We start from the raw sequence: 22,501 nt of genomic DNA, 5'->3' as shown, positions 1-22,501 counted from the left end.
CTCTCTCTCTTAATATAAATTTAAGTAGTAATATTGTTTTTTATTGAAATAAAAAAAAAACTTGCAAACCTAGAAACATCAAGCTTACTGCTCCATCATGTCCGTTGACTCTAAAAACTACTAAGTCTTATGTTACACACAAAACGAGTAAGTAAGAACCAACTACGTCATTCTTGTGAACCAACTGTATTTCGACCCATCGTAACTCTCAATCATTTTGTGGCACCGAGCATGGCTAAACCATTACGGCCGAGGAAGAAACATTTTCGGCCTAGGGTTTCTGCTAACCTAAAGACAAGGTTGCTAACCTTGCTGTGAAGTTCAATAAATGGTTCGGCTTTTGTTGTACCGAGCACAAAGTAACCTGAGAACACCTCGCTTCACCAAAGCTGATGAGATTACATGATCAGTAGGGAATTCTTCGTCCGCTGAGACATAGATAACCAACAAGGATAGGAGAGTGATGTTTAACCAAAATGAAGGTCTCCTAGGCCATACAGGTTTTACGACTCCAATGTTGTTTAACTAAACTGAAGGTGTCGCCAATTGTTAGCACAATTATGTTTAACCAAACTGAATATCTGCCAACAGGAAGTGATTAGTGAGCAATTAATGTTTTTCATAGGATATGATAGGGTTTCGAGTAGAGCGTTAATTTGTGTGTTGAGCTAAAGAACCCTCCAATGTTGCAAAACCTCCTTTATTTATAGACACCATATAGTTGCTTGACACGGCCTGATACTCGTGAAGAGTGCTAAATTGCTAATTGCAATTCTAACGTGGGGAATTGCAATTTGATTCGTATGCCATATCCTCCATTCTTTATCCAAATATATTCCAAGAGAGGCTAAAGCTATCTTTCAGCATAACACATACCAAATCACCCCACCTGCTAAATTTTTGCATTGTGATAATCATTATCACATCACCACCGCATACTAACTGAAGATCAGCCAATCCTTATGGTAACAGCAACCCCACACTGAAATAATTATCCATGCTAGCACCGTTATCAAATAATAAAGTTTGTTGAAGCTGTTGTCATCAATCGGGTGTTGGTTGGCGTAGGAAAATATCGGCCAAGATTATCTAATGATTTGATGTTGCAATTCAAATACACCAAGTGCATGCACGCATTTGCCCAAGATATAATTCATCACCCTTATCTGAAGCTCTTCCATCATATCACATAGATTAGCATCCCATATAAACTCAACCGTATCAAATTGGAATAGCTAATTTGGATAAGTCCTTAATAATCTCTCAAAATAATTATCATGATTTAAAATAAAAAATGACAATATTTTTTATTTTTTGAGTACATCGATATAATTTTATGTTGGAAAACTTAGGATCTAATTACTATATTAAATCACATGGAAAATCAAGAAATAATTTATGCAATTATATATCAAAGTAATGCATGCACATGAGTAATTAATGTTAAACGAACATAACATAATGGATTAGAAAAACCTGAAAATACGATCGAGGCAAGTGTTAGACACTTTGTCCTTAAGACAAGTTTACGCCCCACTACGGTGCTCATGGTTGATCCGCGCATGTCTCCCAAAATACAATGACCACGTCCTTGTAATAGTAGCACTCCAAATCACAAGGCTCCATGAACCACGATTGTGTTGAAAACTCTTTCATATGGACTCAATGAGACTTTCTAATATTTAATGCACTATATGTATGTATGATGAAAAGTAATCTTGTGATTATAGGAGGCTTCTGTATTTATAGAATGTGAGATATCTCTTTGGAAAACATGTAACTATTCATGAAGAGTCAAAAGTTGCAACACTTCATTTAAGTAGACACATCTTTCTACCAAAAGGCTCTACTTCTAATTTCCATTCAATTAATAAATTTAATATAATAATATTATTATTAAATTTTCCAACAATCCCCCGTATGAATGGAAATTGATTCAATACCATGCAAATGACAATGCAGACACTAGAGAGAGAATTCAATAGGAAAAGTACCGCATCGGGATAGATGGCTTTTGGCCTTGAACCTTCTGTAGTGAATTACTATCGGATTTACTTGGCTAATCAGTGAACGCAATGTCTTGAACTACTCAGTCGTTTGTGTAAACCAAGACAATAATAATCACACAATACCTTTCCAGACACCTCGTGGTTGCTTGGTTGTGTTCATTTTGGCCCTAAACAATTCTTGGTTTCTCATAAGTGCTCTTAGAGAACTAAGCCTTTCAAAAAATTCTCATAGGAACAGCCCCATTCCTCACTCAAGATAGGTGACTTCCCACTAAGAGTATCCTGCAATACCCCACTTGTTATTTCCAAGTATAGGAATCATTAAAAGCAAAGTTTATCCTAAATACGCTGCATATAACACTGTTTCATCATAGGACATGGGTAGGAGATTATCTCAGCAGTGCTCTCATTGAATCATCCACAATTCGGTTGTCCCTTTGAACCCAGATCTTGGGATTTCCAGTCACCTAGGTTGGGTTGCCATTATGACGATTCTTAAGGCGTAGGCTTTTAACCCATCCCCCTCGATGATACGACTTACTCACTAGTCAAACCTTTAATTAATTGGATCCACTAGGTTGATGACTATCTCTTATGGTGCGCATTTCTATTTATGAAATTATATTTCATTCGAGAGTAGTTGTTTTCTAACGTTTAGTCCTCCAAACATGCGTTCGGACTTGGTAAGTAATTTGCTAATACTTGAGTAAACTCCCCCACATTTAAGGTATTTTTTTCCGGAAGGTATCTAACTTTTCAATACCTTAAATTAAAGAATATCATTTTTCTTGAAGCAAATTACTTTATATCATTTTTCAAAAATAGCTAAACCACCCCCACAATTCCCTTACATTGTGGTTGCTTTTTAATGCTATCAATTACTCACTCATCATACTTAAGAAGTAGGAAACAGTGAAGATATTTTCTCTTTATATATTCTTCACTTCTAGGATTTCAAGCCTCACAATTAAAGATGTGTCCACTACGGAAGATAATTCCAAAATGACACCAGTCTGAAACTATACCACATTTCACGAACATGTATGAGTGTGATGCACCACCGTTTACGTCTTTGGCATAAAGATGATATTGAAAATCTCCGTTTTTACTGTCCAGAAAATTATATGTAACTTTTATATAGTGACTTTTCAAGTACAACAAAGCCAACTGATGCCATTCAAATGGCACCATCACTGCAACCGAAGGTTACAGTTTGAGATGGACCAAATTAATGACTCCACGATCGAAGCGATCATGCCTTTTTGTCAAATTCTATCAAGAATATGACCATACTCATGATATCACTGCAAGTTTTAGTTATGCCTGTTAAACACGAAGTTTTATGCAACATGCCTTGCGTCAAAACATAGTATTTAATATAACTGCAGTACGTCTAACACATCAAAAGAGTCAAAACCAGATGAATGCAACACTATGCATTCTACACTATGCATTCACAAGAAGGAGTCTGCATTTAGAATGCAAACGATGCATCGCTCCTGAGATATATACCAACATTTCTTAATTTTGCAAGAGCTTACAAACATCATGCATATCACTTATTGTTAGCCTTGTAACTTATTGTTAGCCATGTAAGTCATTAAATCAACCGTATATATTACAGAACCTGAAGTGCTTTCCTTTGGAAAAGACATCTTGTTCAATTTGAATAGATACAACCCTATCTGAATCATATTGGTTCAGCAACCCAGATATATATAATACATGTCTATTCAAATCGACTGACATTTCTCTTCACACTAGATGCCCCTTCAGTTAGAGAAGCTAATATAATTGAAATAGTCATTTCAACAAACACACATGCAACTCAATTTCAAGGAAATAAGTATCAGATCAAATAGGTTAACGGAATCAAATACCATTCACATGCTTGCACCCTATTATGCATATCCAGGGTTTAAAACATGTCCTAACAGTTTAAAACATACACATATAAATCATATATAAAAACAAACCAAACCAATTTCGTGAATAATAGTCGAAGAAAATGGTTATACGAAACTGTAAGAATAACTTCACACAAAATATACCACACACGCGTCATATGCATATCTCAACATATATGCAAGACATATGTTCCAATTAGAGTGTTTTTCAATACGCATTGCACTAAAATAAATTATCAGTCCAAACTTAAAACACGTATAAAAGTAAACCAATAAACATGTAACGGTTATGTGGTTCAATTAACTATAACCATCCCATCTACACAAGGCATAAGACAAACGAACAAAATAATGATGAAAGGTTGCAAGTTGGCATCTTTTGAATCAAATTAACTTGCAATACATTTGGAAACAGTTAACATATGAACTGCTTTATGCAAAACTAGAAACCAAAACATTCTACCATGAAAAAGAAAATCCACACAGAAACATACACGATAGAGTATTGTTCTCAAACATAACAATCAAACCATTAACTTAAACTTGTCTTAAGATTGTTGGAAAAATTAGGGTCTAATTGCTATATTAAATCACATGGAAAATCAAAAAATAATTTATGCAATTATATATCAAAGTAATGCATGCACATGAGTAACTAATGTTAAACGAACATAACATAATGGATTAGAAAAACCTGAAAATACGATTGAGGCAAGTGTTAGACACTTTGTTCTTAAGACAAGTTTACGCCCCACTATGGTGCTCATGGTTGATCGGCGCATGTCTCCCAAGATATAACGACCACGTCCTTGTAATAGTAGCACTCCAAATCACAAGGCTCCATGAACCACGATTGTGTTGAAAACTCTCTCATATGGACTCAATGAGACTCTCTAATATTTAATACACTATATGTATGTATGATGAAAAGTTGTCTTGTGATTATAGGAGGCTTCCGTATTTATAGAATGTGAGATACTTCTTTGGAAAACATATGACTATTCATGAAGAGTCAAAAGTTGCAACACTTCATTTAAGTAGACACATCTTTCTACCAAAAGGCTCTACTTCTAATTTCCATTCAATTAATAAATTTAATATAATAATATTATTATTAAATTTTCCAACATTTTACACTAAGAGGATATCAGTTTGGTTAAGCCACACAATGGGTAACCTAACTTGGTATCGAATTCACCCTCCACGAGATTCGAACCTAAGACCTCTCACTTCCAAGCGAAAAGGAATAATACCAAACCGTAGTATTGAGTGGCACCAATGACAATATCTTGAAATATCATTAAAAATTATTTTATTTCCTCTCATCCAACGGCCAAAACGCATAGCCGAGAGCGTGGAAAATAGGGTACAATGTCAAATATTGGATTTGTTGGTTTCGTTTTCTTCAAATTCTATCCCATTGATACCAGATTTCTGGTGGTCTTGGATTTCACGGGGAGATTCATTATCCTAACGAGAAAGAAGAGTTAGAAAGCCCGCCTAATTAATAATTATATTGGCTTTCATGTGGAATACTAGCTTTAGCTCTTCAGTTTAGTCCTATGAAGATTCACCACAAAATTAAAAATGCATGCAGAGTCTGGTCATTGGCACTGCAATGGCATACTAAATAAGCAGGCATATAAACCAATGTTCATGACTAAATACATAGTAGTGGATAGCAGTGTTGCATATACTCCTTGTACGTACTTAACGTAATTTAATTTATTACTATTGGGAGTACAATAATTTGTGTATGAAAAAGGGATTAAGGGATGAACTCCCCTCCGGTCAAATACCAAGCCTAACGAGCAGTGCCTCCAAGTTCCTCAGATTTTCTCTGAAAAGTAAGAAAACAACGAGCATAATTCTTCTTCTGGGTTGGAAACTATGACGAGAGATTGGGCAAGTTTTCCTAAGGAGCTTTTATATTTAGTTGTAGAGAGATTAGAGTCACGAGTAGAATTTAGCTTTGTTTGCAAGCCATGGCGTTGGGCTGTAAGGGATATATATAAAAAGCCATTGCGCCAATGCTATTGATTTCTTGGGATAAAAAAGACAGATGGAATTTATACAATGTGGCGGAGGATAAGGTAGTGGTAGAGCGAGAAGGGGAGGGAAGGCATGACGAGGAAGGGGAGGTTCCTTCATATCCCTCAGCCGTCTCTTCCCTTAACCGCCGCCTGTCGGAGAAACAAGCTCGTCATGGTATTCTGCATACGATCCTTCAAACCACGACGGTATGACAAAGACTGAAATGTTTAAAATACCATTAGAATATGATTTCCTTAAATAAAAACACCCCATTCATCAGGAGCAATATAATATGAACTGAACATTAGCAAATATCTTATAGAATAAATAATAGCATAGAATCGAGAATAATATAGTTCAAACTGCATACTTAGAGAACCCAGCATTAAAAAAAACAAGTTTCCTTCATCGTCCAGCTACTTACAGCAGCTTCCAGTTCATCCAGCATCTTCAAACGTTACCCTAGTAGTAGTTGTAGTCCAACATTAGACCATATGTTTGTATCCGAATTTACACCATCCGGTCTAATTGATTATAAATTTCAATCTGAGGTCCAACTGAAGGTGGAAGGAATTTAATATCAGACCATATTAGTCATATTAAATCCCACACATAATTTAAGTCATTAAACCAATTCTCACTCTATCACCATTTTCACATCATTTGGTTATTCATTCAACGGAGTATCCTAGGTCGAGAAAAAGTTCCTTGGTTGGCCAATTAGAATCAAATTCAAGGCGCAAACACAATCACTTTCACATAATTTCTATGTCAGACAATCTAAGTCATGTGGTGACATACTTCAACATCTAATACAAAGAAGGACTATAAGTCCTTTAGAACGCCCAGTTTAGTAAAAAATAGGTAAACGCCATTTTTATATTTCACTTATTATTATCGCTTTACTGTTCCCTAAATTTTACTTTCAATAATAGTTTATTACCAGTTATGTTCTCGTGTATTTCCCTATCTTTGAACTATTACAAAACATTACCAAAAATTAATAACCAAAAGAATTTTTTTATAACATATATCTTATAAAAGGAAATTTAAAACTTGTGTAGAGAAATCCTATAATTTTTTTTTTTTTTTAACAAACGATATTATCTACACTAAAAAAGAAAGAGAAATATTTAGTCTCACAACAGAATAGTAATAAAGTGGGCCTTTAATTAATAACATCAATCATTTTCTGGGCTCCTTTCATCATACAAGGTTATTGCATGTTCGTCGGGAAGCAAATCAGATAACGGATAGACTCGCGCATGCTGGACTTGGATGTGTGGCTGAGATGGTTTGGTGTGAACACCTACCGGTTTTAGTTCAAGATGTTCTATTTGAGGATGTTTTTTAATTAATTTTTGTGTTAATTGTTCTTTTGGAGAATGATTATCTTGTTAATTGTGCATGACATTCTTTTTTTCTTCGTTGAGGTTAAAATCTCTAGAATAATTTTTTCCTTCGTTCAGATTGAAATCTTCATAAATAAATAAAAAATGTGCACAACATGGGTTAGAACTTGGGGAGTTTAGGTGGGTTCGGAAAAGTCGTTAAAAGAGAGCGCACATTTTCTTTAATTATTAACTTATATTTTTTGGGGTCAAAGGACTCAAAACTCAAAATTTGCAGCCTACCAGCGTACACAGATCACACTCATTGTCATCTGTCACAACCTAACATATGCTTTTGAGCAAAAAATTGAGAGGAAAAAAAGAAGAAAAAAGTTTCTTTCTTTTTCTCTGTGAAAAAGAAAACAAAAATGGCGCTCTCACGGCTTCGCCACCCAGTGATCTCCCGCGCGCCGTCTCTCCTGAGAGCTCGACTTCTCTCCTCGTCCACCAGATCACTCACTCGGTACCCTCTCTCTCCCTCTCTTCCTTTTTTTTTTTTTTTTTTTTTTTTTTTTTTTTTTCCAATCACTTACGATACATTTGGTCATCTAATGAATTGTATGGGATGGTTTTATTGTAAAGTATTGATTTTTGTGAAATGGGTTGGTGGGAAATTGTTGAAAGATTTGGTATTTGATTGAATTGGAATTGAAATTGTGAGAATTTTGAGATTTGGGGTGTTGGGGATCGGCGGGTAAGTGTTGGGGTGGCTTCAGTACTGGCATACTTATCATTTTAAGCTAGAGGAACTACTTTTCAGATTGAAAATTTGGAAATTTTAATGTAGGAATATTTGTTTTTAACTGATTGATGAAAATGTGTGTTCTCTGTTTATGAAATAACATTGGGTTTTTGTGATTTTGATAATTGTAGAGTGTGTTAATTGTTGAACCCGACTGGCTGACAAAGTTGCCGATTGAATTTGATCTAGAATATTGGTCCTCAACTTCAGCATTCTGAGCTGAACTGATCACTCGTACTCTCTAGCTTCATACCTAAATTGTATGCTAGCGCTACTTTTTTCGAACAAGACCTAGAACACCTAAGCTTTGTAGACTTTAGGAAGATGAACCAACCAAATAAACTAGAAATAAACCTTTACACCCCTAGTACTTAGACACATATGTAGAATATGTATCAATCTAAAGATGCTCATGATTCCTAAAACATATGAAACTTAAGAAAACGAGTAGAAAATAGTTTAAAGCTTCATTTAGAATTTTATATTCTTGACTAGTAGATGGTGCTATCGTATTTTTGGCCAATGATGTTAAAGTAAGTTTGGATGCTGATTCCCTTACTCTTCTGGGCACTGGATTTTGTTGTAGCTTATGATGCATGGTGAATATAATACCTTTACAGAAGATTGCATGTCCAAGCTATTTAATCTCTGTTCTTGTTTGATGGTGCAGTACTTTCAGTGTGCAAAATTCTGCTGAGCTTGGTGATGATATGCTGTTAAGGTCTGTAGTCCTTGGTTTTTTACATCACTGTTTTTGCAAAGTTGAGCTATGGATGCATACTTTTGGCACCCTTATATCCACCAGCATGGGAGGACGGTTATTTATACTGCCTTAAGTTGTTGATGTTTAAATTGAGGACTAGTGGCCTGCATTTTTCAATGACATGAGGCTTGTTTTGACAACCACTTGTTTTCGTTATCCTAAGAGGGGAATTTGGCTTGAATTCAGCATGTTAGGATCTACAATTGAAACTAAAACCCGGGTTTAGATTTTCATCTAAACATGTATATTAGTTTGTAAGTATTTACTATCAAGTACAGTATACATGTACATGCTTATTCAAGTAAGGTCTTGTCAGTTTAGGCTATACTTTGCTTCCCTGATTATTTTCATCTTCTCTCTCTGCTGGCTTGCACTGATAATTAAATTGATCAGGCCAGCAACTTTGTCCATGCTCACTGGAGTTCATGATAAACCATCAAAGCTGAAGGTTAGTGTCTGAAATGTATATTTGGCACACAGCTACCCTTAGGTAAAGTATTTACTGATGCTTTATTCATTTTCAGCCTTTGACGGGTGTCAAGTATTATTCAACTCAAGGTACGAAATTTCCACTTAGACTGATTAATTTACCAGTCCAGTCCAAACTGAAAAGATGTCGGTGATTAAAATTAAAAAAACTAATGTTACCAACCTATTTCCTGTTCTTCCTTTTATTATCGACAGAGAGGACTTTCCAATTCTTATCCTGTGTATGATGTTTATTTAATTATGCATGTGTATGGTTGTCCATGAATGATTTCTTTTAACATGAAGTTGATTGATATCACAGATCCTTTGCATACTGTCATTGGGATGCCGGCGTTGTCTCCTACAATGGTAATGTTGTGGGAAACTATATTCACTCATAAACATCTGCCAAGTTCCCTCCGTAATTTTATTAGTAGTTGTAGGTTATTTGTCTCTTTTATAATTACTAACTTACCATTTTAACTTGTAGACTCAAGGTAACATTGCAAAGTGGTGGAAGAAAGAAGGAGACAAGGTAAGTTCTACCAAAGGGTTTATAAAATGAGGTTCTAGGTTATGTTTCATGTGATCTGGTTTAGTGAGTGCAGAAGGAAATATCCTTTCTTAGGGTAGAGCAGATAACGATATGTTGGTTTCTTCCGCAGTTCTGATCCTGACTATTGTTTAATCTAACAGATTGAACCGGGCGACATACTATGTGAAATTGAAACTGACAAAGCTACTATTGAATTTGAAAGTCTTGAAGAAGGGTATTTTTTATAATCTCTTTGAATTTGTGGAGTAAATGATGCATGATCTACTTTAGCTTTGGTGTAATATATTAGATAGTTCCATTGTTCACTCCCTATGTGTTGGCATAGACAATGAAATTGTTATTTTACTAGAATATTTTTTCCTCGTCTTTTTGTCTTTTTTGTCATTATTTTTCATCATCTTTGATGTTAAACTGCAAAGACCTCATTTCTTTTTTCAATTCGTAGTTATGTTCTAAGATGTTCTTTTTTATAACTTATACAGCATGGCACAAGAACTATTCGAGTCCTGCAATTCTGGCACAATCTAAAATGTTTTGAACTAGTATGGACGTTTCTTTATTCTACTCTTTTGTTTTGAAGGTTTCTAGCCAAGATATTGGCACCTGAAGGTTCAAAAGATGTGCCTGTGGGACAGCCTATTGCAATAACGGTAGTGTGGATTATTCTATAACCATGATTGCCTTGAACTTTTTTTTTTAATTATTATTTTTTTTGTGGAGACCCATGTCCAGTTACTCGCACCCGCGCCTACATATGAGATGGAGTTTAATTCAGTTGTGAAAAAAAAATTACAGTCATCCAAGTCAATCTAATGATAAGTCTATTTATTTAATTATTTTTAGGGAACTATTATTGGCACTCCAAAAATTTAATTGTGCACTCCTCCATAAGAGTATTTTTCTTTTCTAATTACAGAATGTTTGGGGTGCACAATTGGATTTTTGGAGTGCCAATAACAATTCCCTATTTTTATTCATAAGTATTTAATTGAAAAGTGTCAAACGGGCTGCGACCTAATTATACAATCTGTATACATAGTTCTACAAAAGAAACAAAAGGAAGAAGCTCAAATAAAGAATACAATGAACGTGCTGGTTTCATATGTAGCCATTCAAAGAGTTGTCAGGCTACGGACCCCTTAAGTCCATTGTTGAGATTCCTACTTTTGAAAAATCATTCCTTTCAAGCCACAAGGTCCATAACACATGATGGGTCCAATTTCCATATTTCCTTATGAGCAAATTGGAATGAGAGCCAAGCATTATCCAATTGGGTAGTGCTATCCACCCACCCATTTTTATTTCTCACATACCCCTCTCAATTTTTGGCCATTGGATCGAATGAACTGAAGAAGATCAATGGCAAAAAATTAACAAGGGTATGTGAGAGGTAAAAATGGGTTTGTTAAAAGCACTATCCTATCCAGTTATTCCTGTAAAGTGAAAATTTAAAGCCCATAATCACATTCTACAGGACAATGTAAGAGCCAATATAATGCTAAGTTGACTTGCTCCGCTATCTGAAACTTTGGCTACACATATACTTTCTGCTTAGTAAGTGTTAAACTGTCATGGTTTCTCACATCTTTTTTTATACTAATTACCACCTATATCTTTCAGAGTTTAATTTTTGTTTTAATGTTAAGCATTTACTTTGATTACGACTCAAGCACTTAGTTGTAAAGAGACTGATTGTTGTGCATTCTCAAGGTTGAGGATGCAGATGATATCCAAAACCTCCCTGCTAATGTGGTCGGTGGATCTGAGGTCAAAGAGGATATACCAGCACATCAGAATGTCAGAAAGGAAGAGGGGGTACAAGATACAAGTTCTATGGGCATAAACACATCAGAACTTCCTCCTCACATTGTCCTTGAAATGCCAGCTTTATCACCAACAATGGTAAGAAAGTTTCGATTAGTTTTTATGCGCTGATTATTGTTGAATTACCTCCAGAGGAATTTAATGCTGCTATTCCTGTGTGTCTGTTCAGAGCCAGGGAAACATTTTTAAGTGGACAAAGAAAGAAGGAGATAAGGTTAGTTATATGAATTTAAGGTTTTGAATTTTCTTTGGAATTTTTTTCATCTGAATTCGTTAAAAATTTGATGGTATTAACATGAATTGTTTTCTTGATTACTTGTCTAACAGATAGAAGTGGGTGATATAATATGTGAGATAGAGACAGACAAAGCAACCATTGAATTTGAATGTCTTGAAGAGGGGTAATTTTTTTTTGTTTCCTCTCTCATGCTGACTTTTTCCATTGGTTTGGCTTATGCTAATTGTCACTTGGTCTCAATTCTATTATTTATTTGGTTGTAGTCTACATTTCAATTGAACAAAAATTGTCAAGGCATACTTTATCAGTTGAAATGCATTATAGCGGCTATTTGATGAAGTGTCTTATTCACCTATGCCAATATGTGTTCAACATTGTAAATAGGTTAGGAACCATCTCTTTTGATAACTAGTATTTGAATGTCCAAGTAGTAACTGATGGCGAAAACGTGAGGAATGGGGATTTTCATTTTCATTTTTAAGCATTATCTCCTTGGTAGTATTGAACTTTATGCTCACGTGCAACTGCAGAAATCTTGGTTCTAACCTAATAAGTAGTATCAACAATTTCTCGTGATCATTCTGCTTCTGCTTTGGTGAATCTCTTGGAAAAAATCATTTTAGTATTGTTTATGAAGCAGCTGTTTTTGTGGGTAATCTTGAAAATTTGTTATTAATGAAATGTTGGTTGTAGATACTTGGCTAAGATACTAGCGCCAGACGGTACAAAGGATATAGCTGTTGGCCAACCAATTGCAGTAACAGTAAGTACAAAGATACTTGAAGGACTCTGACCTGTCTCTCACTTGTCCTTGAGGATAATTTACATCTAAAGCCACTGTAACATGGCTGTTATTTCTGTCTGTCAATTGGTTAATTTATGAAACGCTTTCCCATTTTATACAGTCCAATTATGCTAGTGTCTTAGATATATGACAATGCTGATGCTGTCTGTCTGGCAAGGTTGAGGAAGCATCTGATCTGGAAACTGTAAAGAATGCTGTTAGCAGTGGTTCACCTGTCAAAGAAGAAACACCAGTCCGTCAGGATACTGGAGATGTAACTAGATCGGAAAAAACCAGTATTTCAAGGATCAGTCCAGCAGCGAAGTTGCTTATTACGGAACATGGATTGGATACATCATTGCTGAAGGCATCAGGTCCTCATGGTACATTGCTGAAAGGGGATGTTTTAGCTGCAATCAAGTCAGGAATAGGGTCTTCAAAAGTTTCATCCAAAGAAAAGACTACTCCATCACCGTCAAGGGCATCAGGTGCTCATGTCCCGAAACCACAAAAGTCAAAGCCTTCAAAACAGACAGATTCTTTTGAAGATTTTCCCAATAGTCAAATCCGCAAGGTAGGTTTCATTGACTTGATATTCAGATTTGGACAAACAAAAATAATTTATTTTGTCAATTTTGAACCGATTCTTCAAATGTTCATTATATGGACGTGTACCTATCAAATTACAACAACATTATGTGCATGGCTTTAAAGCCAGCCATGCTTGTGGTACAAGGTGCAGCATTTTGAATCAACATGATTACAAAGGTTCTCCAAGTAAGAATCCATTATGACAAAAAAGAAAATGATAGTTATAATAGACTACCTGATTCGATATTTGTAAGTGGCACATGTATTGTCTTATTCTTCAAAAATTTTGTCAGTAATATTTGTCAGTACTTCACATGTCAATTGAAAATATCTATTCTGATTACACCCTACTGGTTTTGATGGTTTTATGCTGTAAGCGTGGTCTCATTTATTATTTGCTAATATAGTGTCTGCTTCGTTCAAGTTGTGGTTGAAATTGAATATATGGTGATACTGTAAGATTCATGGTTTTTTTTTTTGTTTTTTGGCAGGTGATAGCTACTAGACTGCTAGAATCAAAACAAAACATACCGCATTTATATTTATCATCAGGTCATGTAACTATTTGGTGAAGTCATTTGTTAATACAAATTAAAATTTCTCTTTTCTAAAATTTGTCGATTTATTCCATTCAGATGTTATACTGGACCCTCTTCTTTCTCTTAGAAGGGATCTTATAGGTATGGATTATGAACTTCAAATTGTTTTTATTCTTGACCTTGAGAATTCTTGAATCTAGCAAATCATTTCTTTTTATGTGTTTCCTTAATTGCAGAACAGCATAATGTTAAAGTTTCAGTTAATGACATTGTTATCAAAGCTGTAGCTGTTGCACTGAAAAATGTACCGGAAGCAAATGGTAATAGAACTTTCACTTTGATAGTTATTCTTGATATTGGTGCACGACATTTTCACCTTTATGGAGTATATTTTCTTTTAGAGATTCCTCCATCCACAGTTGAAGCAGTAATTTTCATTTTTTTGTGTGTTTTTTTTACTTCTATATATTGTTTATTGGAATTTGCCAAAGTAATCGAGTTTTTATTTCTGTTTCACTTACATATTCTGGAACTGATTTGTAATCAATATTAGACGTCGCTAACACGTTTGTTATTCTAATTCCCAACAGCTTACTGGGATGCTGAAAAAGGAGAAGTCTTTCTTTGTGATTCCGTTGATATATCAATTGCTGTGGCCACTGAGAAGGTAATTTGCCCATTTTTTTGTATTTAAACTTGTTATACATCACCTCATATGAACAGAAAATATTATTATGCGGTGTCCATTCTTATGATTGGGTACTGTTACAGGGCCTGATGACTCCAATTGTGAAGAATGCAGATCAGAAATCAATATCAGCAATCTCTGCAGAGGTACTTACAGTAATCGAAGCATTTTTTTAGTTCATTTTTCCATTCTTGATTCCACCTTTTTTGTTTCCTTGTATCTTTCCAAAGTGCTAACACTTAAGAAACATGTTTCTTGTGATCCCCTCTGGCTTGCTATGCTCATGGTAAATTGGAATATTGAGAAATTTGCAGCGAAGTCATACGATAGTCATCCCTATGTAGAATTAGGAGTTGAAAATCTAACCTGGTTTATGATATTTTTTATGTTTTTCATTTAGAATTTTACCTTTGGAAGTGAAGCCATATTAACATTTCTTCAAATATCAATTTGGTTGATATTTTCTTGTCAGGTCAAGGAACTAGCTGAGAAGGCACGAGCGGGAAAGCTTAAGCCAAATGAATTCCAAGGAGGAACTTTCAGGTGAAATTTATAGCATTCTTAGTTGCTTTTACCCATTCTTTGGTCAAATACAGTAGTTATGAAATACTTCTCATTCGTTCTGCAGTATTTCAAACTTGGGGATGTTTCCAGTGGATAATTTCTGTGCAATTATAAACCCACCTCAGGCCAGTATCCTTGCTGTTGGCAGAGGCAACAAAGTAGTTGAACCAGTGATTGGAAGCGACGGTAAGATATCTTGTTGCTCATTCTACTCAGCAGTCTAAATTTGATGCATTATGGAATGGGAAAATGAAGTGAATTTCCCTTCCCCCACCACAGGAATTGAGAGGCCGGCAGTTGTCACCAAAATGAACTTGACATTATCGGCTGATCATCGAGTATTTGACGGAAAAGTTGGAGGTGCGTAATGCTACAATCTTCTTCCAAACTGAAACTTCAAAAACAAAAATGGATACGAAATATAATTTGTGCTGATACATTTGATTTCTTCACATTTTCTTATGAGACAATCCCAATCTATCCTGCAGGTTCGTTCCTCTCAGCTTTACGTTCAAACTTCAGTGATATCCGAAGGCTTCTTTTGTAATGACAGGAAAGAAGCCTCGGCCTCATCATTAGCTAGGAGATTTGCCAGAAATAACCATGGTGGCAGGTTTCTTTCAAATCGTTCAAGAGGATCACAGCAATTTTTTCCCCATGATTTGCCTGTCCATTTGCATTTGTTGTGCCATCTTGTTTTCTAGAATTTCCAACTTCCCTTGTCCATCGACGCAGAAAAATCATTGAGGTACCAGTGGGTGCAAAATTTTTGCATGACTTCCCATCTAATTCCAAGTGTTACCATCCCCTGAATAAAAGGGAATAATGTACAAACATGGCCACAGAAAGCATCCGCCATTTTTCAGCAATAAATTCCCTTTGTAATGTGCAGATTTTGTTTTTTGTTTTTTGTTTTTTTTTTTTCTGTGGCATTCAGTTGTACCCAAATTTACATTTTTGTTGAACTGTCCGTTGTGTTTAGTACTTAATTGGATACTTGAACCACATCATTCCCGCAGCACAATGAGTTATTTCTTCCCGGCACACCACGCTTTCCAGCAATTCAGCCATTTTGTCATCGCCCTTGTTGCGGAATTGAGATATGGTTGTTGGGACCACTTCGAGTCCTCTCGCCTCGTGCATGCAATGCTCGATGGCAAGGCGCGCCATTAGGTCTTGAAGTGATAGTTGCCGAGTCCCAGAGTCCGTCGTGGGCCGCCAAAGCTCAATAAAACGCACCCATCTCCTCGAGGCGAGATGCCAGGAGAGTGAAGTGAGGGCCTTCATCTTGTGCCCACCTTCACAAAATCCGTGAAGAACTCTCTTGGCATTGGCTCTTGCTTTCCGAACATAGCAATTATGTCCTACAAGATTCAATATTTAACACAAACAGACACAAAATTATACTATACATTCAAACTCACTCAACTACAAAAATTGAACAAAAGAACGTAGTCTAACTAATGTAACTGAAACACCAAATCAAAAAAGAGAGTGCCTGCTTTCAGCATTTGTTCTCCAATGCGGGATGAACGATGCAAAATTGTTCGCATACTATTTTGTTGCGTTCGTTTTGCATTGGGAGAGAATCAATTTTCTGCACATGAAAATGTTATTGTGACGGTATCATAATCTGCTATTTACTTATCAAAATCCTTAAAACCCATCATTCAATGGATTCCTACAAGACTAAATTGCATTAAACAAACGAGTAGCAGTGAGTGAGTTACCCAAGACAAGTCAATAGCCCAAGCTCCCGCCCTTCCCAAGCTTCGGCATCGAACCCGGCGCCACCAACTTAACCTGCACACACGCGCACAAAACACACAGACATTTGATCAAACGTTTGGCGCGCAAAAAAAACCACTACAATTGAAAAGTATACGTAACATTGCTGAGCATGGTGGGGCGACCGCAAGGAGACGTTCACGGACGGATCGTAGGCGCGAGTAGTAGTCCCTCTGAGCCACTGAGCCGCCATTGAGTCGCCGACTCGGGCCTTCTCGAACGGGTCCGCCGTGTTCAAAACCCCGTATCGCCGCGTCCACTAAGCTCTCGTTTTCGCCTTATTTTCTTATTTGCCAAACAGGACCTTAGAGGCTTAGCCTAAACCGAAGTTGTTGAATTTGAACGAAGTCCGAACCAAATAATTTGCCAATCAGGGCCTGCTTTTGGAGGTAATTTCATTTCTTTCACAATCGTCTGTGTGCGCCTGCTGCTTCGGCGACTCGAGCTTCGCAGGGACGATGAGTCTGCACGCGGGGACGAAGGCCGAGTCGACTCACCACCGACTCTACGAGTTCGCCAAAGCTGCACTCACCAGAATCTTCGTCCACCCTTACGCCACGGTCCGTCTCCGCCCTAGAAATCTCAATCTCTGCACACAAATTTCGCAGATATTAGTGTCTAATTGTTATTCTGTGATTTTTGGTGGTGCATTTTGAAGGTGTGCGAATTGTACTGCGGCGGAGGAGTCGACGCCGAGAAGGGGGACGATGCTCAAATCGGCCATTACATCGGAATCGGTACCGTTCATTTCCCGTTTCTTGCAACTTCGTATTGTTTCTGTGTATGTTTGTCTGTAATTTGTGAGAGTTAACAATGGCGGTGCTTGCTGTTGGAATTGGTAGATATTTCGTCGTCGGGAATAAGCCAGAGAAGAGAAGCGTGGGAGAGCCAGAGGAAGGCTTACACTGCTGACTTCTTTGAGCTTGACCCTTGCATGGTAAGGCAGCCTAGCCTCTCTTTCTTTGTTTCTTGCTTACTTCATTCTCTTTGTTCGTTTCGCATCGTAAGTCGAAAATTCAGAATCAGCGTTATTTTGGTTTTGTTCTAGCATGAATTCAGTGTTCTTCCTTCTTGTGATTCTTGGAGTGTAGATTATTGGTCTTCACTTTTGCTGTCTGCCAGTTTTAAGACTTGAAGAAAATATGCTTATGTCCAGAAATGGAATGTCTGTTGTAAGAGGAGTTTAGTTCGAATGAAAGGATAACGATTTTTGGAACTGGTAACATGAAGTACCATTTCTATAGTTTGAAGGGAATTGATCTCTTAAGCCATATGGTTGAGCAACTCATGCATCTTATAACTCGTGTTGGCGGAAAATCTGATGGATTGAACTTTTATGAACTTTTGAGCAATGCCTTTGAGAGGTTTCTATGAAATGTAAAAGTGCAGATTTTTCGGTCGTTTGGAACCAAAGTTGTCACTGGCCATATATTAAGTGTGCAGATTGAAAATAGTGATATCTCTCCTCTGCTTCTATACTTTAGATTTCAGAGATGGACTGTATTTCCATGAACTAAGTTGTTAGTGTGCAATTTAGTCATAAGTTTCAGGCTTCAGCTGTATCTAATAATGGTTGCTGAGTGACGTTTATCTAGGATTCATCTAATATGAAATTTTTAGCTGCTTTTAGTTGCTTGCTTTGGATAATTTTTGGTCTCTTCAATCCTGCATTCTTTGACGGTGGATTACTTTGACAGGAAGATGTAGAGATGCATTTGAAAGATAAGGCAAACACGGCTGATTTAGTTTGCTGCTTGCAGAATTTGCAGGTTTTTAATTTATTTTAAAGATTGGTATTTTCTTTCCATTTTAACAGTCTCGTATGTTTTCCTTTTTGTTTTTAATTTAAGAATTGCATATTCCAAATTAAAAGAATTTTTACTTACAGATGTGTTTCCAAACTGAGGAGAGAGCAAGGAAACTATTGCTTAATGTGTCATCCTTATTGAAACCAGGGGGTTACTTTTTCGGTATTACTCCTGACTCATCTACAATATGGTATGGAAGATGCTTGACAAATATCTGTTGTTTAATTATATATTTTCTATATGTAGCATTGATTTGGTAAAATTGGTACATTTAGTGAACTTTTTTTACATGGCACATCTTTGCCTTTGAGCAGGGAAATAGTGATTGCTAATTTGACATTATGGTCATACAGGGCAAAGTACCAGAAGAATGTTGAAGCATACCACAATAGAAGTGGTGGCATGAAACCAAACATTGTCCCCAATTGCATTAGATCAGAGAACTACACGATTACCTTTGAAGTTGAGGAAGAGAAGTGCGTATAAGCTTGAGATGTTAAGCATGTCACTCTGAGGTTTTGTTTTCTTGGATGATTTTGGTAATTAGCACTCAATCCTTTTTCCTAAGTGAATGTACTTCCACTTTCAGGTTTCCTATATTTGGAAAGAAATACCAACTGAAATTTGCTAATGATATCTCTTCTGAAAGTCATCACTTGGTTCATTTCCCAAGCTTTATCAGGTTTAGCGTTGCTTCCAAAGTTTGGTCAGAATGCAGGCAGTTGCACTTTTTTGTCTGTTGCCTTAGATGTTGATTTTCAATTGATCTTGATAATGACCCTTTATTGTATGTTAACAGGTTAGCCAGAGAAGCTGGTCTTGAGTATGTGGAGATTCAAAACTTAACTGAATTTTACGATGACAACAGGTTTGAATTCTTTTTCTCTTAAATTTTCCACAAGCATTCCAGTATATATTTCTAACGAAACCTGCTAATAAAAATCTTAAACCATATTTATTACCCTAATCATTTCACATAACTTTTTCTTTAACTTATCATGGCTGAATTTTTTTTTTCCCTATATATTTCTGCTGTAAGAGCACAATTTGCAGGCATGATAATGAATTCCTGTTCAAACCTTGTGGATCCTCGAGGAAGACTTCTTCCTCGATCATATGATGTATTAGGTAATGATTTTGTTTCTACCATGTTGTCTAATACAACTTGCTCAGTTGCTCTTTATTTTCTTTCCATCATGATAATGAATTCGTGTTCAAACCTTAAAACAAAATTTTCTTTTTCAGGTTTATATACTACGTTTATATTCCAAAAGCCGGACCCTGATATTTCTCCCCCGCTCATGACACCAGTGCTGCACGATGTAACTTACTTTCAAGACGAGGTAAGTTTTTAAAGTTTGCAAAGATTACATGGAAATTGGACCTATGAGTCATGACTAATCTACTAGTCACCGAATACTCAACTTTTTTTAGTCTTAACATTCAATTTGTTTAAGGTAGATGGTATAAGATTGATAGTTATGATGGAAGCCTTTTCATATTGCAGAGAGAGTGGCAAGTGCCAGTGACGACTATCTGGAGAGATGACGAAAAGACCGTACCAGTAGAGCTGCCTCCTGGCCTGGGAAAGATTAGTGAACAAAAAGGGATTTTGGGTCCAGGCCCTGCTGAGTTACGTTTTTTCGAGGCACTTTGACCTGGTGATTGAGGTATGCAAGACGAACGTGCAGGGAATGACTGATTATTAACATACAGGAACCCGCATTTTTGGCGTAAAGACATTGTAAGAGTAACAATGGTGTGTCCTGTTTAGATGATATTGTTTTTTAGGAAAACTAATGAAAATGACTTGAAAACTTTGAGTTTTAATGATAAAGACAAAATAAAAAGTAAAGTGAATAGTACCAGGATTGACGAAAAGACCGTACCAGTAGAGCCGCCTCCTGGCCTGGGAAAGATTAATGAACAAAAAGGGATTTTGGGTCCATGCCCTGTTGAGTTGCGTTTTTCCGAGGCACTTTGACCTGGTGATTGAGGGATGCAAGATGAACGTGCATGGAAGGACTGATTATTAACATACAGGAACCCGCATTTTTGGTATAAAGACATTGTAAGAGTAACAGTGGTGTGTCTTGTTTAGATGATATTATTTTTTAGAAAAACTAATGAAAAGGAATTGAAAACTTTTAGTTTTAATGATAAAAACAAAATAAAGGGTAAAGTGAATAGTACCAGGATTGATGAAAAAACCGTACCAGTAGAGCCGCCTTCTGGCCTGGGAAAGATTAGTGAACAAAAAGGGATTTTGGGTCCAGGCCCTGCTGAGTTGCGTTTTTCCGAGGCACTTTGACCTGGTGATTGAGGGATGCAAGACGAACGTGCATTGAAGGACTGATTATTAACATACAGGAACCCACATTTTTGGCGTAAAGACATTGTAAGAGTAACAGTGGTGTGTCCTGTTTAGATGATATTGTTTTTTAGAAAAACTAATGAAAAGGACTTGAAAACTTTGAGTTTTAATAATAAAGACAAAATAAAGAGTAAAGTGAATAGTACCAGGGTTGACGAAAAGATCATACCAGTAGAGCTGCCTCTTGGCCTGGGAAAGATTAGTGAACAAAAAGGGATTTTGGGTCCAGGCCCTGCTGAGTTGCGTTTTTCCGAGGCACTTTGACCTGGTGATTGAGGGATGCAAGACGAACGTGCATGGAAGAACTGATTATTAACATACAGGAACCTGCGTTTTTTGTATAAAGACATTGTAAGAGTAACAGTGATGTGTCCTGTTTAGATGATATTGTTTTTTAGGAAAACTAATGAAAATGACTTGAAAACTTTGAGTTTTAATGATAAAGACAAAATAAAGGGTAAAGTGAATAGTACCAGGATTGAAGAAAATACTGTACCAGTAGAGCAGCCTCTTGGCCTGGGAAAGATTAGTGAACAAAAAGGAATTTTGGGTCCAGGCCCTGCTGAGTTGCGTTTTTTCCGAGGCACTTTGACCTGGTGATTGAGGGATGCAAGACGAACGTGCATGGAAGGACTGATTATTAACATACAGGAACCCGCGCTTTTGGCGTAAAGACATTGTAAGAGTAACAGTGGTGTGTCCTGTTTAGATGATATTGTTTTTTAGAAAAACTAATGAAAAGGACTTGAAAACTTTGAGTTTTAATGATAAAGACAAAATAAAGAGTAAAGTGAATAGTACTAGGATTGACGAAAAGACCGTACCAGTAGAGCCGCCTCTTGGCATGGGAAAGATTAGTAAACAAAAAGGAATTTTGGGTCTAGGCCCTGTTGAGTTGCGTTTTTCCGAGGCACTTTGACCTAGTGATTGAGGGATGCAAGACGAACATGCATGGAAGGACTGATTATTAACATACAAGAACCCGCGTTTTTGGCGTAAAGGCATTGTAAGAATAACAATGGTGTGTCCTATTTAGATGATATTGTTTTTTAGGAAAATTAATGAAAATGACTTGAAAACTTTTAGTTTTAATGATAAAGACAAAATAAAGGGTAAAGTGAATAGTACCAGGATTGACTTTTTAGTGTAAAAATATGGTTTTTCGTTAAAGTGAATAGTACCGTGAACTTTTCGTTAAAACTCCTCTTTTTTTTTTTCTTTTCGTTGGGGTTTATCGTCCCGGGTGAAATTGTTAAGATTTGGTGGATTTTGTAAACTAGGTTAAGCTGATGAATGGAATGATTTTATGGTTTGGAAATCTTGTATGATGCTGATGTTGTCGTCTCCTCTCATGTGTTCCCTCAAAGAAAACCATCGCACATTCTTGTGTTCTGTTTTGTGGGATTTAAAAAAAGAAAAAAAATTAAAAAAAA

The 22,501-nt window shown here is 36.4% G+C and overlaps 2 protein-coding genes and 1 pseudogene across 3 annotated transcripts; 2 read left to right on the top strand and 1 right to left on the bottom strand.

Annotated features, from left to right (window-relative positions):
- The first annotated feature begins 7,194 nt into the window (after positions 1–7,194).
- On the top strand, positions 7,195–15,989 carry LOC137733847 (dihydrolipoyllysine-residue acetyltransferase component 1 of pyruvate dehydrogenase complex, mitochondrial). The gene is made up of 22 exons (XM_068473040.2): positions 7,195–7,804; positions 8,754–8,804; positions 9,240–9,294; positions 9,371–9,404; positions 9,637–9,683; positions 9,805–9,849; positions 10,011–10,084; positions 10,451–10,520; positions 11,581–11,772; positions 11,864–11,908; positions 12,022–12,095; positions 12,626–12,695; positions 12,895–13,290; positions 13,799–13,859; positions 13,943–13,987; positions 14,083–14,166; positions 14,437–14,513; positions 14,618–14,680; positions 15,007–15,077; positions 15,163–15,284; positions 15,378–15,458; positions 15,587–15,989. The coding sequence occupies exons 1-22, from the start codon at positions 7,710–7,712 to the stop codon at positions 15,643–15,645; spliced, it is 1,911 nt and encodes a 636-aa protein (XP_068329141.2). The 5' UTR covers positions 7,195–7,709; the 3' UTR covers positions 15,646–15,989.
- A 2-nt stretch (positions 15,990–15,991) lies between these two features.
- Positions 15,992–17,285, bottom strand: LOC137734385 (uncharacterized; annotated as a pseudogene). Its single transcript, XR_015964442.1, has 4 exons — positions 17,264–17,285; positions 16,989–17,163; positions 16,829–16,901; positions 15,992–16,462 (listed from the first exon to the last, which is right to left on the bottom strand). The product of XR_015964442.1 is annotated as an uncharacterized LOC137734385 (transcript).
- LOC137733846 (mRNA cap guanine-N(7) methyltransferase 2-like) lies at positions 17,123–20,511 on the top strand. The gene is made up of 11 exons (XM_088696542.1): positions 17,123–17,446; positions 17,545–17,623; positions 17,729–17,823; positions 18,584–18,655; positions 18,775–18,884; positions 19,048–19,170; positions 19,284–19,376; positions 19,494–19,562; positions 19,734–19,822; positions 19,940–20,037; positions 20,202–20,511. The coding sequence occupies exons 1-11, from the start codon at positions 17,345–17,347 to the stop codon at positions 20,349–20,351; spliced, it is 1,080 nt and encodes a 359-aa protein (XP_088552668.1). The 5' UTR covers positions 17,123–17,344; the 3' UTR covers positions 20,352–20,511.
- Positions 20,512–22,501: the final 1,990 nt, after the last annotated feature.

Source organism: Pyrus communis, chromosome 7 (genome assembly GCF_041283825.1).
Source record: "Pyrus communis isolate YQ-2024b chromosome 7, ASM4128382v1, whole genome shotgun sequence".
Lineage (NCBI taxonomy): Eukaryota > Viridiplantae > Streptophyta > Magnoliopsida > Rosales > Rosaceae > Pyrus > Pyrus communis.
This window is presented reverse-complemented; position numbering and strand designations above follow the sequence as displayed.

Bases quoted from the DNA above. Each gene is read 5' to 3' on its own strand.
- LOC137733847 (XM_068473040.2), top strand. From the start codon at position 7,710: ATGGCGCTCTCACGGCTTCGCCACCCAGTGATCTCCCGCGCGCCGTCT. The intron at 10,521-11,580 runs GTAGTGTGGATT...TGCATTCTCAAG, and splicing joins GACAGCCTATTGCAATAACG to GTTGAGGATGCAGATGATAT. The intron at 12,096-12,625 runs GTAATTTTTTTT...TGTTGGTTGTAG, and splicing joins TTTGAATGTCTTGAAGAGGG to ATACTTGGCTAAGATACTAG.
- LOC137733846 (XM_088696542.1), top strand. From the start codon at position 17,345: ATGAGTCTGCACGCGGGGACGAAGGCCGAGTCGACTCACCACCGACTC. The intron at 19,377-19,493 runs GTTTAGCGTTGC...GTATGTTAACAG, and splicing joins CATTTCCCAAGCTTTATCAG to GTTAGCCAGAGAAGCTGGTC. The intron at 19,823-19,939 runs GTAATGATTTTG...TTTCTTTTTCAG, and splicing joins TCGATCATATGATGTATTAG to GTTTATATACTACGTTTATA.